The 15,379-nt window shown below is 42.9% G+C and overlaps 1 protein-coding gene across 2 annotated transcripts in view; it reads right to left on the bottom strand.

Annotated features, from left to right (window-relative positions):
* Positions 1-7,427: 7,427 nt before the first annotated feature.
* The window catches only part of LOC128703290 (medium-chain acyl-CoA ligase ACSF2, mitochondrial), a 33,288-nt gene continuing 25,336 nt past the window's right edge, over positions 7,428-15,379 (bottom strand). For both annotated transcript variants that reach the window (XM_070103440.1, XM_070103441.1), the window contains 5 exons: positions 15,083-15,190; positions 14,025-14,173; positions 13,021-13,162; positions 10,913-11,023; positions 7,428-9,267 (listed from right to left, as the gene is read on the bottom strand). In XM_070103440.1, the coding sequence (XP_069959541.1) occupies positions 9,145-9,267; positions 10,913-11,023; positions 13,021-13,162; positions 14,025-14,173; positions 15,083-15,190 (633 nt within the window). In that variant the 3' untranslated portion in view covers positions 7,428-9,144. The remainder of the gene's footprint in view (positions 9,268-10,912; positions 11,024-13,020; positions 13,163-14,024; positions 14,174-15,082; positions 15,191-15,379) is intronic.

Below are 15,379 nucleotides of genomic sequence, written 5' to 3'. Positions count from 1 at the left end.
TCATCAGAGGTGTGTGTTGTGTGACGCTGTCATCAGTGGTATGTGCTGTGTGACGCTGTCATCAGTGGTGTGTGCTGTGTGACGCTGTCATCAGTGGTGTGTGCTGTGTGACGTTGTCTTCAGTGGTATGTGCTGTGTGACGCTGTCATCAGTCGTATGTGCTGTGTGATGTTGTCATCATTGGTATGTGCCCTGTGACGCTGTCATCAGAGGTGTGTGTTGTGTGACGCTGTCATCAGTGGTATGTGCTGTGTGACGCTGTCATCAAAGGTGTGTTGTGTGACGCCGTCATCAGATGTGTGCTGTGTGACGCTGTCATCAGTGGTATGTGCTGTGTGACGCTGTCATCAGTGGTATGTGTGAGATATACCGTTGGTTACCATCACTTGCTAACTGTGCTCTATTGAACTGGACAGAGAGGACATCTTAGACGGCGTTTCGATCAATCCTGAACCATTACGAAGACTCGATAATGGTCCAGGAAACTCTGAAACATTGTTTGAGGTTCTCTCCAAGATGTAGGTCATCAGCAAGTAACTGCTGCCAAGATGCTGTGTGTTGTAGTCTTCAACTCAACAAGGGGTAACTTTACGTGATCTGGCAGCTCAGCATGTATACATATCGTTGTGCATATGTTACCACGAATGTCTTATCTAACTTAGGTTCCCAGAGCTCCTGACGTTGGGAAAGTTGCTGGTGCTTGCTGCCTTCACCACAGCTCAAACACCTCTTCTCCTTTCTTGGAATTATCTATCACCAAGCGATTTTTAAACGATTTTTTTCTCGATTAATGTGTACATTATCATGGGTACCTGCTGACAGTTCCCCAGACCAGGGGATATCTGATACACAGGGCAACTACTGTGTTATAATTGATAAAGAAATTAAAGCAGCAATTGCACAGGGTGCCTTCAAAATATAGTTTCCAGACACAATTTATATGAAGATAGTACGGAACAAGCCACACTGGAATGGAAATATTTAGCTGTAGATCTTTCAAAGTCTCGTGCGTCGTCAGGAGCTATGAAGTGATGCAAGACAGTAACAAATAGGATGGGAAATTCTCTGAGGCAAGGCAGAAGGTATCACTGGCATCCTGACAGTAATACAGTCGGGTTTATAGACAAAATAAATTAGGCAGATTTTAAAGAGCACTGCAGTAGGCCTACTGTCCCACTCTGGGTAAATCTTGAGTCACATTACCATGGGATAAAACCTCGTAACTGATACAGACGAATGATTTAGAAACACTTGTAAGTAAACACTAGGTCATGCATCTCATAAACTCTCATTCTCACCTACCTTGCAGACCATGATCGCGGCTACAGAACAGTTGGATTAGATCGACATCTTCCAGATCCTCACACGGGTCATCTTAGGATTAATACCTGTGTCAGGGCGCTGTTCCGTACTATTAATTGATTCGTCGATGGGCCAAAACACCGTGGGTTCGAGTCCTTTGCTAGTCACATTGTTATTGATCAATACCACTTGTTCATGGTTACAATAATATAAAATACTGCGTGTTGAGACTAGTACACCAAACGGGGAGTAGAATGAAAGTAGCACAGAGGTACCCACACCACCATATGTCGTCGGATCACGGTAAAACACCTAGCTCTGCTGGGTGCGTGATTCTTGTATGATTTGATGGACCTGTGGGTTAAAGTGTCATGTCGTTGTCGCTCACCATGAGGCGGGTCAATACAACATGGGTTCGAGTCCTTGGCTAGTTGCAGTGTTGTTATTGTTATATATATATATATATATATATATATATATATATATATATATATATATATATATATATATATATATATATATATATATATATATATATATATATATATGATATGGGATGTTAGTGCTATCGGTCTGTATATATATATATATATATATATATATATATATATATATATATATATATATATATATATATATATATATATATATACAGACCGATAGCACTAACATCCCAAATCATAAAAATCTTTGAAAGGGTCCTAAGAAGCAAGATCGCCACCCATCTAGATACCCATCAATTACACAACCCAGGGCAACATGGGTTTAGAACAGGTCGCTCCTGGAGGCGGGGTCAGAGTGGTACCATCCACTAGTCGAAGTAGGTCTTCGTCCAAAGGTTGAACAAGTGTTGAAGAATTCTTTGTAACAAGACCCCATGATGCTGCCGTGTCTGACAGTTGTGATGAATGGTTTGAAAAACCGACAAGTTGAAGATTGAGACACTTATGCAGCATATGGGAATCTTTATTCAGGAAACGTTTCGCCACACAGTGGCTTCATCAGTCCAATACAAAGAGGAAGGCGTAAGGAGAGGAGGAGAATGAGGTAATCAGTCCCTCAACCTGGAGTCGATGTGTTCAGTCCATCAACCTTGTAGAATGTACAGCATAGGGCCGTAGACGTGGCTTATAAGCCACGTCTACGGCCCTATGCTGTACATTCTACAAGGTTGATGGACTGAACACATCGACTCCAGGTTGAGGGACTGATTACCTCATTCTCCTCCTCTCCTTACGCCTTCCTCTTTGTATTGGACTGATGAAGCCACTGTGTGGCGAAACGTTTCCTGAATAAAGATTCCCATATGCTGCATAAGTGTCTCAATCTTCAACTTGTCGGTTTTTCAAACCATTCATCACAACTGTCAGACACGGCAGCATCATGGGGTCTTGTTACAAAGAATTCTTCAACACTTGTTCAACCTTTGGACGAAGACCTACTTCGACTAGTGGATGGTACCACTATGACCCCGCCTCCATCTGCTTCACGTCACCTCACTACAGTATATAAGCCACGTCTACGGCCCTATGCTGTACATTCTACAAGGTTGATGGACTGAACACATCGACTCCAGGTTGAGGGACTGATTACCTCATTCTCCTCCTCTCCTTACGCCTTCCTCTTTGTATTGGACTGATGAAGCCACTGTGTGGCGAAACGTTTCCTGAATAAAGATTCCCATATGCTGCATAAGTGTCTCAATCTTCAACTTGTCGGTTTTTCAAACCATTCATCACAACTGTCAGACACGGCAGCATCATGGGGTCTTGTTACAAAGAATTCTTCAACACTTGTTCAACCTTTGGACGAAGACCTACTTCGACTAGTGGATGGTACCACTATGACCCCGCCTCCATCTGCTTCACGTCACCTCACTACAGTATATAAGGTCGCTCCTGTCTGTCTCAACTACTAGATCACTACGACATTGTCCTAGATGCACTAGAACACAAAAAGAATGCAGATGTAATATATACAGACTTTGCAAAAGCCTTCGACAAGTGTGACCATGGCGTAATAGCGCACAAAATGCGTGCTAAAGGAATAACAGGAAAAGTTGGTAGATGGATCTATAATTTCCTCACTAACAGAACACAGAGAGTAGTCGTCAACAGAGTAAAGTCCGAGGCAGCTACGGTGAAAAGCTCTGTTCCACAAGGCACAGTACTAGCTCCCATCTTGTTCCTCATCCTCATATCCGACATAGACAAGGATGTCAGCCACAGCACCGTGTCTTCCTTTGCAGATGACACCCGAATCTGCATGACAGTGTCTTCCATTGCAGACACTGCAAGGCTCCAGGCGGACATCAACCAAATCTTTCAGTGGGCTGCAGAAAACAATATGAAGTTCAACGATGAGAAATTTCAATTACTCAGATATGGTAAACATGAGGAAATTAAATCTTCATCAGAGTACAAAACAAATTCTGGCCACAAAATAGAGCGAAACACCAACGTCAAAGACCTGGGAGTGATTATGTCGGAGGATCTCACCTTCAAGGACCATAACATTGTATCAATCGCATCTGCTAGGAAAATGACAGGATGGATAATGAGAACCTTCAAAACTAGGGAGGCCAAGCCCATGATGACACTCTTCAGGTCACTTGTTCTATCTAGGCTGGAATATTGCTGCACTCTAACAGCACCTTTCAAGGCAGGTGAAATTGCCGACCTAGAAATTATACAGAGAACTTTCACGGCGCGCATAACGGAGATAAAACACCTCAATTACTGGGAGCGCTTGAGGTTTCTAAACCTGTATTCCCTGGAACGCAGGAGGGAGAGATACATGATTATATACACCTGGAAAATCCTAGAGGGACTAGTACCGAACTTGCACACGAAAATCACTCACTACGAAAGCAAAAGACTTGGCAGACGATGCACCATCCCCCCAATGAAAAGCAGGGGTGTCACTAGCACGTTAAGAGACCATACAATAAGTGTCAGGGGCCCGAGACTGTTCAACTGCCTCCCAGCACACATAAGGGGGATTACCAACAGACCCCTGGCAGTCTTCAAGCTGGCACTGGACAAGCACCTAAAGTCAGTTCCTGATCAGCCGGGCTGTGGCTCGTACGTTGGTTTGCGTGCAGCCAGCAGCAACAGCCTGGTTGATCAGGCGCTGATCCACCAGGAGGCCTGGTCACGGACCGGGCCGCGGGGGCGTTGACCCCCGAAACTCTCTCCAGGTAAACTCCAGGTAACTCAGAGCTACATCTCGAATACTTCGTCCAGCTCCCCTGCGGTGGGCCGCGTGCCCAGAATGCTGCAGGCATTTCCTCTCTGGATCGCAACACTGAGTCTCTGAAAGAGGAAGCTGGTCGCCCTGTGGTCCTTGGTTTCTATGATGAGCTTTTCACCCAGCTCTTTGAGGAACTTTAGAGCACACTTGCCCCATGCTCCAAGGGTTTCCGACTCTATTGGAATGAAGTTATAGCAAGGGGAAGGGTCTTCATATTTTCGGATCTTCTGGGTCTCTCTATGGCTGGCAGCTCCACCCCCTTCCACTACGGAGTATGGCAAGTAGGTGTCTGCCAATGTGGCAGCACAGGTGTAGTCCCAGGCAATCTGCTTTCCATCCTTCCAGGGTAGCATAGTGGCTCCATCAGGACGCTTTTGACTTTCATCAGACCTCTGTACTTGGGGTTCCCGTTGAGCTGGCCAACGGGCTGTGGCGAGGCTTCTCTTTATTATGTCATTGATCTCCTCGTGTGGCACACAAGACCATGAAGTCCGAATTGATCAGCTGTCGCCCTGCCGCAAATACACCTATGTTCGGTGAGGATGGGGGCGGCTAGGAGAAGAGCAACACCAATCCGAATGGCCTGTGGGTCGAGACGGGTGCCTAGGGAGGAATTGGGAACAGCTAACAGGAAATCTCCTGAGTGTGGTGCCTTCACTGCCAGGAGACGAGCTTTGTTCTTTCCTGAAGCATTGGAGAGCATTGTGTTGGCGATTTTTTCCATGATCGGTTTGTCCCAGTGGGACTGTTTGTGCTGTTTGGGAGGAGCTGGTCTACTGGAGGAGTCTGTAAGGGTGTCCCACCGAATCGCTGCTTCAGTAAACCTGGGGTCTTGAGCTCCTACCAAGTCTCTCAAGCGTTCGGGCACTATCTTCTTGACTAATGCACTTGAAGCTAAACACGAAGACAGAAAAGCAGGTAAAGCAACATGCGTTGCTTTACGCACCCCTATACCTCCCAGTCGTACTGGGAGGGTTGCCTGATCCCATTGCTCATCCTCTAGTGACAGGTTCAGTGCCCTCTTAAAAGTTGATCTCAGGTGTGCGTCATATTCATCGAGTTTTGGGTTGTCAAAAGAGGGTGCACACCTCAAGAAGTAAGTGAGTCTTGGCATATTAAGACCCTTGTGAGGAGATACAGAGCATCATGGGCATCAAGATCGCTTATTCTCTCCTCCATTCTCATCAGGTCATTCAATTTGTCCCTGAGGACAGTATCGATGGCCTGGTGACCCAGCGGTGCCCCCAAGAGGGTACTGTTGGACGGAGTTGTAGTTGAGACTTCTGGGAGGATTCTTCGCACAGCATTGATTATTTCCTGGTTCGCTGTGATGATTTCACACTTGGAGGGATTGAGGATGAGTCCCAAGTCTTCTCCCTGTGTTTTCACCAGTTGTAGGTCCCCCACGAGGGACTCTTCAGTACCTGCCAGAGTGCCATCATCCAGGTACCAGATATTGAGCTCACTGCGTAGGCTGTAAGTTAGTTCTCTTACTGCCAAGCAGAAGAGAAGTGGAGCGAGTGGGTCACCCTGCTGAACACCCTCTGATGATTGAATTTCATGTTCTCCAAACAAAAGAATTGAGGGTTTGCTGTAGCCGGCTGAAATGAAGGGAAAGAGACTGGGGAACCGATCCCGAACAGCTGGCAAAACAGCATCTCTCACCATATTAAAGGCATTTCTAAAATCAAGTTTGACTATGGCCTTGTCTTCTGGTAGGTCCCTGATGTAGGCCCTTGTCGCATGAGCTGCAGCTTCACTGCCTTGAGAGACCCCAAAGCCCAGTTGGTGTGGCTGGAGCAAAGTGGCAGCTTCTAGGCGAATGTTTCTCACTGCTGCTTTGGCAACGAGACGGCGAAGAGTGTTTCCAACTGCAATGGGTCTGATTCCCCCATCCCTCTTCTTCAAAGCACATAGTAAGGCTCCAAAAAAGAAAGGTTTAATTTCTTCTGGGATTCGCTCAGCCAGGCAATTGTTGACGAAAGTTGTTAACTCGTGAGAAGAATTGATGCAGATTCACCGAGTACTGGATTTACCATCTCTTTGAGGTGCTGAGGTCGAATTCCAGTGTAACCTCCTGCAGATCCTGCTGGAAATGACACCATCGCCTTATAGACTTCCGATTCTGGCAAAATTAATTGTTCAGTGATAGGGTTATATACATATATATATATATATATATATATATATATATATATATATATATATATATATATATATATATATATATATATATATATATATATATATATATATATATATATATATATATATATATATATATATATATATATATATATACATGACATCTAACGTCTCACTTCTTTCCCAGAATTGTCTGTTTTTTTCTTAATAGTTTTCTTTTAAGTCTTTATTGCTTAATATTTACAATACTGTGAGTACCAGCTGACACTTTCCCAGACCAAGTACCAAGTACCAAGTAAGAGTAAATTCAAGGACTGTACTTGGGGTAATAAAATTGAACACTGTTGTATATGAGAGTATTTACCAGACATTTAGATAAATATTCCAGGGAGTTTCTCAGTAATAATATTATTTTGTCCCCGGGATGCGACCCACACCAGTTGACTAACACCCAGGTACCTATTTTACTGCTAGGTGAACATGGACAGCAGGTGTCTTAAGGAAACACGTCCTAATGTCCTATTTTACTGCTAGGTGAACATGGATAGCAGGTGTCTTAAGGAAACACGTCCTAATGTCCTATTTTACTGCTAGGTGAACATGGACAGTAGGTGTCTTAAGGAAACACGTCCTAATGTTCCCACCCGTACCGGGGATCGACCCCCAGGTGGACATTCAGGTAGATCATGCTGGGTAGGTTATATTAGAGACGAACCCTTATTTATCTAATTGTACAAACAATATATTTTCTCAATTACAATTTCGTATTTTGATTCTCATACAAACTATAAACATATAAATCATCAAATGTCAAAACGTCACTACACGATTTATATTATTTAAAAAAACAGCAGATTTGTACCATCAGTATTTCTTTAAGATCGTCAAAATAATCTTCGATAAATCTCAGTGGCTGCCATGTACTTATTAGTTTGTGGTTATGGGACTGTTTACCTCAATCTGCTTCTGATCGTCAGTATTCTTCTTTGGGTGGGACTGATGAAGCCACTGTGTGGGCGAAACGTTGTCACAATGAAGATACCCAAGTGTAGCACGTGTGTCTTAATGTATCAACTTGTCGGTTCTCTTGAATCATTTATCTGCAGATTGTGGTTATGTGAAAAGGCATGTATGACACTGTCAATACATTTATTGAGGGCACGTTTCGCTCACCAGGAGCTTCTTCAGGAGAACGTTTCGCTCACCAGGAGCTTCTTCAGGAGAACGTTTCGCTCACCAGGACTTTCTTCATGAGAACGTTTCGCTCACCAGGACCTTCTTCAGGAGAATGTTTCGCTCACCAGGACCTTCTTCAGGAGAATGTTTCGCTCACCAGGACCTTCTTCAGGAGAATGTTTCGCTCACCAGGACCTTAGCAGTTAGTAATTTTCTTAAGCATGCAAAACAACCAAAGGGGGAGTTGAATGATAGCTCTAGGCCTTTCATGCTGAAATCAACACATCTTCAGGAGCTTGCAATGTTGCAGAAATGAGTAGGAAGTCCAGATAATTCCTTCAGGGCTCCAGTTAGGGCTCCTGATGATGCGTTAATTTCAACACGAAAGGCCTAGAGCTATCATTCAACTCCCTCTGTGGTTGTTTTGCACCTTGCATCCCTTTTTTGAGATTATTGCTTAGTAAAGCATATTTAGTGTATTCAAAGGAAACACTAAACTCGCAGGGGTAATATAACAACCGGGGAATAAGAGACGATTAAATTCGACCCAAAGCTGGGTGAATCCAGTTCCTTGGATGAAGAGCCCCTCCCCTTGAGGGGGGACTAGTGCATCTTACACAACTACTCTTATTTTATTTAAGGAATAAAATTGATTTTATCCCAGATAAAATATCAAGTAATGACGTAGAAGATAAGATAAGATTTCGTTCGGATTTTTAACCCCGGAGGGTTAGCCACCCAGGATAACCCAAGAAAGTCAGTGCGTCATCGAGGACTGTCTAACTTATTTCCATTGGGGTCCTTAATCTTGTCCCCCAGGATGCGACCCACACCAGTCAACTAACACCCAGGTACCTATTTGCTGCTAGGTGAACAGGACAACAGGTGTAAGGAAACGTGTCGAAATGTTTCTACCCGCCGGGAATCGAACCCGAGCCCACCGTGTGTGAAGCGGGAGCTTTTCGTTCTCCAAGACGTTTGCCAACCTGTTATGGCTTGACGAAGCTCCTGGAGAGCGAAACGTTGCCATAATATCACATTAGTTGCATCAGTGTTCATTTACCCAACATAAGACGTCTAGTTCAAGTTGAGTTCCTTCATGGTGACGTCTAGTTCAAGTTGAGTTCCTTCATGGTGACGTCTAGTTCAAGTTGAGTTCCTTCATGATGACGTCTAGTTCAAGTTGAGTTCCTTCATGGTGACGTCTAGTTCAGGTTGAGTTCCTTCATGGTGACGTCTAGTTCAGGTTGAGTTCCTTTATGGTGACGTCTAGTTCAGGTTGAGTTCCTTCATGGTGACGTCTCTCATGACGAACTTCTGGATCTTACCAGTGACTGTCTTGGGGAACTCGTCCTTAAAGAGGATGTAGCGAGGCACCTTGTAATGTGCGATCTGTAACACATGTAAGAGGGGCCATAAATCATTGAATGTATTTACTGTTAGTAGTAGTAGTAATACTAGTAGTAGTAGTGGTAGTAGCAGTAATAATGGTAGTAATAGTAGTAATAACAGTAATAGTAGCAATAATAGTAGTATTGATAATATTAGTAGTAATAGTAATAATAATAATAGCAGTAGTAGTAGTAGTAGTAGTAGTAGTAGTAGTAGTAGTAGTAGTAGTAGTAGTAGTAGTATATAAAATATAATCACACAAAGTTACAATTGCCACCATCGTTTAAATACCACCAGTGAATTATTAATGTCAAAAGAGTCCACTTCGAGTGACCCCCACCACGACTTGCAAGACTTGTGCAATGTGCAACACAAGATCACAGTTTTCCAAACACTGTGTACAAGTGGAGTATAAAGGGATGTAAATCCCACAGTATGAAAAGCCTTTCGGGAAAAATATTTTAACGTTCGTAATACCTATAAAAAAATATTTTAACTGAAAAAAATTGTTAGCTGTTTCACAAAGGTATTGGAGAAATGTTTGTGTATATATATATATATATATATATATATATATATATATATATATATATATATATATATATATATATATATATATATATATATATATATATTCTTTCTTTCAACACACCGGCCGTATCCCACCGAGGCGGGGTGGCCCAAAAGGAAAAACGAAAGTTTCTCCTTTTACATTTAGTAATATATACAGGAGAAGAGGTTACTAGCCCCTTGCTCCCGGCATTTTAGTTGCCTCTTACAACACGCATGGCTTACGGAGGAAGAATTCTGTTCCACTTCCCCATGGAGATAAGAGGAAATAAACAAGAATAAGAACTAGAAAGAAAATAGAAGAAAACCCAGAGGGGTGTGTATATATGTGCTTGTACATGTATGTGTAGTGTGACCTAAGTGTAAGTAGAAGTAGCAAGACGTACCTGAAATCTTGCATGTTCATGAGACAGAAAAAAGGACACCAGCAATCCTACCATCATGTAAAACAATTACAGGCTTTCGTTTTACACTCACTTGGCAGGACGGTAGTACCTCCCTGGGCGGTTGCTGTCTACCAACCTACTACCTATATATATATATATATATATATATATTTCTTTCAACACACCGGCAGTATCCCACCGAGGCAGGGTGGCCCAAAAAGAAAAACGAAAGTTTCTCCTTTTATATTTAGTAACATATACAGGAGAAAGGGTTACTAGCCCCTTGCTCCTGGCATTTTAGTTGCCTCTTACGACACGCATGGCTTACGGAGGAAGAATTCTGTGCCACTTCCCAGTAAATAGGTTATATCACAATATACGAAACAACCACTGTGAAAAAATACCGAAATTCCAAGCGCTTTTGTGACTCCTCACACTAGACAACATACATATATAATCTGCTAGTTAGCACACAGCCCGCAATTCAACTAGCAATTCAAAGCAATAATATCTACGTTTCTTTCTCCCTTTAGGGAAGGTACCTTGATGCTGGTGAAGGGATCTTGATTCAAGACATTGCAGCAAACACATCCTGGTTTACTCCCCACTCCCCAGGTGCTGTGTGACTCAACCGACTCATACAACACCTGACTATATATCTCCCCCGGTGAACACATTACAACACCCACCTTTCCTTTACACCATTCCTTCAGAGTAGTGGCTGTCAGTTCAGCATCATCAGCTTTTCGGATCCAAGCAGCTACTTCTTCTCCCATTCTGGCATCCGGAACACTGAATACCTGAAGCAGCAATAATTACCTGGTACATTATATTATTATTATTATTATTATTATAATCAAGGGGGAAGCGCTAAACCCAGAGGATTATACAGCGCCTGGGGGGGGGGGGAATGTGGAAGGCATTCAGGCTTAATTTGGGGAACTGGAGCACAGATCCAATTCCCTAAATCAAGAGCCCCTCACCAACATCAAGGAACCTTCCTTGAGGGGTATGGTACATTATAAATTCCAGGGATACATTATAAACTGCAGGGATGCATTGTAAATTCCAGGTATTCTTCATAAATTCAGGGGATACATTATATATTCCAGGGATACACTATAAATTCCCGGAATACATTATAAATTCCAGGAATATTACCTGGTACTTGAGCTCACCTGGTACTTGGGGTCATCTGGTACTTGAGGTCACCTGGTACTATAACATTACCTGCTACTTGAGGTCATCTGGTACTTGAGGTCACCTGGTACTATAACATTACCTGCTACTTGAGGTCATCTGGTACTTGAGGTCACCTGGTACTATAACATTACCTGCTACTTGGGGTCATCTGGTACTTGAGGTCACCTGGTACTATAACATTACCTGCTACTTGGGGTCATCTGGTACTTGAGGTCACCTGGTACTATAACATTACCTGCTACTTGAGGTCACCTGGTATTATAACATTACCTTCTACTTGAGGTCACCTGGTACTTGAGGTCACCTGGTACTCACGAAGAAAACTGACTGTTGTACAGATACAATGAAGTACATGGGAGAGACAGATACAAGAGGACTTGGAGACAACACTAAGACTGTGGTAATGTTGGCAGAATGCCAACATTATGCAGAACTAACCCGCACATAGAGAGAAGCTTACGGCCATGTGTCACTTCGTAAACAGTCCAAGTCAGATCCAAACATCGTCGTAAGTCGGATCCAAACATCATCGTAAGTCGGATCCAAGCATCGTCGTAAGTCGGATCCAAGCATCGTCGTAAGTCGGATCCAAACATCGTCGTAAGTCAGATCCAAACATCGTCGTAAGTCGGATCCAAGCATCGTCGTAAGTCGGATCCAAACATCATCGTAAGTCAGATCCAAACATCGTCGTAAGTCGGATCCAAGCATCGTCGTAAGTCGGATCCAAACATCGTCATAAGTCGGATCCAAGCATCGTCGTAAGTCGGATCCAAACATCGTCGTAAGTCAGATCCAAACATCGTCGTAAGTCGGATCCAAGCATCGTCGTAAGTCGGATCCAAACATCGTCATAAGTCGGATCCAAGCATCGTCGTAAGTCGGATCCAAACATCGTCGTAAGTCAGATCCAAACATCGTCGTAAGTCGGATCCAAGCATCGTCGTAAGTCGGATCCAAACATCATCGTAAGTCGGATCCAAACATCGTCATAAGTCGGATCCAAGCATCGTCGTAAGTCGGATCCAAACATCGTCGTAAGCTCCTGTCTACTATGTGCGGGTTATTTGTGTATTGTTCCAGTCATGGTATTCTGTTTTTTTGTTATTTATATCGGCAATATGTTAGGTAAAAGGACACAAGTGCATCTAATGTGACGATTTATTGTGGCAACGTTTCACACTCCAGGATCTTTTCAAGCCGTTACATAAAGGTCTGACAAAGCTCCTGGAGAGCGAAACGTTGCCACAATAAAATGTCATGTTAGTTGCACCTGCTTAGCATGGGCCAGGAGGTGACTTGCACGTGCCTACCATAGGCCAGTAGGTAACCTGCACCTGCCTAGCATGGGCCAGTAGGTAAGCTGCACCTGCCTAGCATGGGCCAGTAGGTAACCTGCACCTGCCTAGCATGGGCCAGTAGGTAACCTGCACCTGCCTAGCATGGGTCAGTAGGTAACCTGCACCTGCCTAGCATGGGTCAGTAGGTAACTTGCACCTGCCTAGCATGGGCCAGTAAGCCTGCTACAGTTCTCCTTCTTTCTTATGAATTAGAAAATCAGATACAAAGCCAATCAGAGTCAAAATATACGAACCTGAGCTTCAATAATGCTTGGGTGTCCCAAGAAGAAATTCTCTATCTCTGCTGGGTAAATATTCTCACCGCCACGGATAATCAGGTCCTTGATTCTCCCAATGATCTGCCCATATCCGTCTGGCTGTAAGACGGCCAGATCACTGTCAACAGATAACCATAGGAACATAAGAAATAAGGACCACTGCTGTAGGCCTACTGGCCCGTGCTAGGTAATCCGTCACTCAAGACTAAGGGACTGATTACCTCATCTTTTGCATATACTTCTACTGTCTTCCAAATTATTTCTTTGAATTTGTATTAGAAAAGCCACCAGATGGCGAAACGTCTACAATAAAGATACCCAGATGTTGCACATGTGTCTAATTCTTGATCTGTATATTTCGACCCTTTTCTGGGATCCTCTTCAGCTGAAGAGGATCCCAAAAGGGAGTCGAAATATAGAGATCAATTAATCTCCAGACAATCTGTCTACATACGGGTTATTACTGAGCACTGATAAGTATTCATTACGCTTTATTCATTACATGTTATAATATCAGTACAAAATATACTTAATGGGAAGTATTCTGCTAGCTAGCAAGTCACATCATTAACATGATTAGGCCCTTAAAGGCAGGTACCTTGATGCTGTTAAGATCTTGATTCAAGAAATTAAAGCTATTCTCTTCTCTGTATCTATTCGTCTTACATTTCCCAGGGTATATATAACGAACTCACTGCAATGTTAAAATCATAATCATCACTTGGAGAGTGAAAACGCTTCGAAATGCTCTGCATAAGTTAGTTTAATTAGTTTAACCATGGACTTTCTGCATTAACAAATAAACGTTACCCATACAATATTATTATTATTATTATTATTATTATTATTATTATTATTTACATTCCACAAACCATACAAATGATTCTTTCGAAGTCATTAGCCATAACTCACATTAAATTTTGACAAAAGGGAAAATATCCCATCATTTATTCCTACATTCATGTAAACACTGCACTTACCCAGTTTTCAACCAGCGGTCAGGACCCATAGTCTCTTCAGTCTTCTCTGGGTCACCCCAGTAACCTAGGAAGTTACAGTAACCTCTGATACAAAGCTCACCTGCCTCACCTATACGGACCACCTGACCGTCTTCGTCAGCCACCTTCGCCTGTCAAGACACAAATTACACATGCGTGAAAAATATATGAAGGCATTTGTACTATATTAAGGTACTAGTGATCTTTCTCAAGATATTCACTTGATAAAGTTCATTATAGGTGCCTTACAGGCTTTCTTTTACGACTTGGTTCGATCCCCGGTACGGGTGGAAGCATTTGGGCGTGTTTCTTTAAGACACCTGATGTCCCTGTTCACCTAGCACTAAGCAGGTACCTGGGTGATACTTTACATTTGTTGTTCCTGTTCACCTAGCAGTAAGTAGGTACCTGGGTGCTAGTTACTTTATACCTGCTGTCCCTGTTCACCTAGCAGTAAGTAGGTGCGTGGGTGTTAGTCACTTTACGCCTGCTGTCCCTGTTCATCTAGATGTAAGTAGGTACCTGGGTGTTACCCAACTGGTGTGGGTCGCATGGGGACAAAATTAACATAATTTGCCCGAAATGCTCTGCATAACCAGAGGCTTTCTATATAAACCATACCACGGGTGGGATAGAACCAGCGGTCAGAGAGTCTCAAAACTCCAGACCGTCGCGTTAGCCACTAAACCAGCTAGCCACAATAAGATTCATCCAACTAGGTATATTTCTACACCATAGGAAGGTTAGCACATGCACCACTGTGACCACAAATGGAGATTCGTCTGTAAAAAACTTGCATTTGTGGCTAAAGCGATGATCTGGAGTTTTGAGACTCTCTGACCGCGGGTTCTATCCCCGCCCGTGGTATGGTTTGTCTGCAATAGTGTCATTACGATTTCTATACAGTATGTTACTGATGTCAGCTATGGTCTGTACAAGTTGTATCATGTACTTGAAGAAATAAAGATTATTATTATTATTATTATTATTATTATTATTATTATTATTATTATTATTATTATTACATAGTAGAAGCCTACCTCAATATGGTCGCTTGGAAAACCTATTGTGGAAGATTTCACTTGAGGCGAGTCTGTTGGGTAACACTGGAAGCTGACGGGACTTGTTTCTGTCATACCGTACATCACCTGTTGAAGGAATATTATCACCAGGGATGGAGTCCAAGACAGTGTGTAAATAAGCTTTTTCAGCGTGAAAAAAAGTGTGTGGTTGTATATAGAGCTTCGCCTGGTCTTGGTAAAGCTCTACACAGAGGAAAATTTTGAAATGCGAGTTTCTTTAGAATATATGTCTTGTAAAGGAGAATAAGTCACAAT

The sequence above is a fragment of the Cherax quadricarinatus genome, chromosome 85, assembly GCF_038502225.1.
Source record: "Cherax quadricarinatus isolate ZL_2023a chromosome 85, ASM3850222v1, whole genome shotgun sequence".
Lineage (NCBI taxonomy): Eukaryota > Metazoa > Arthropoda > Malacostraca > Decapoda > Parastacidae > Cherax > Cherax quadricarinatus.
The sequence above is the reverse complement of the archived record's forward strand: the minus strand, read 5'-3'. Positions and strand labels throughout refer to the sequence as shown.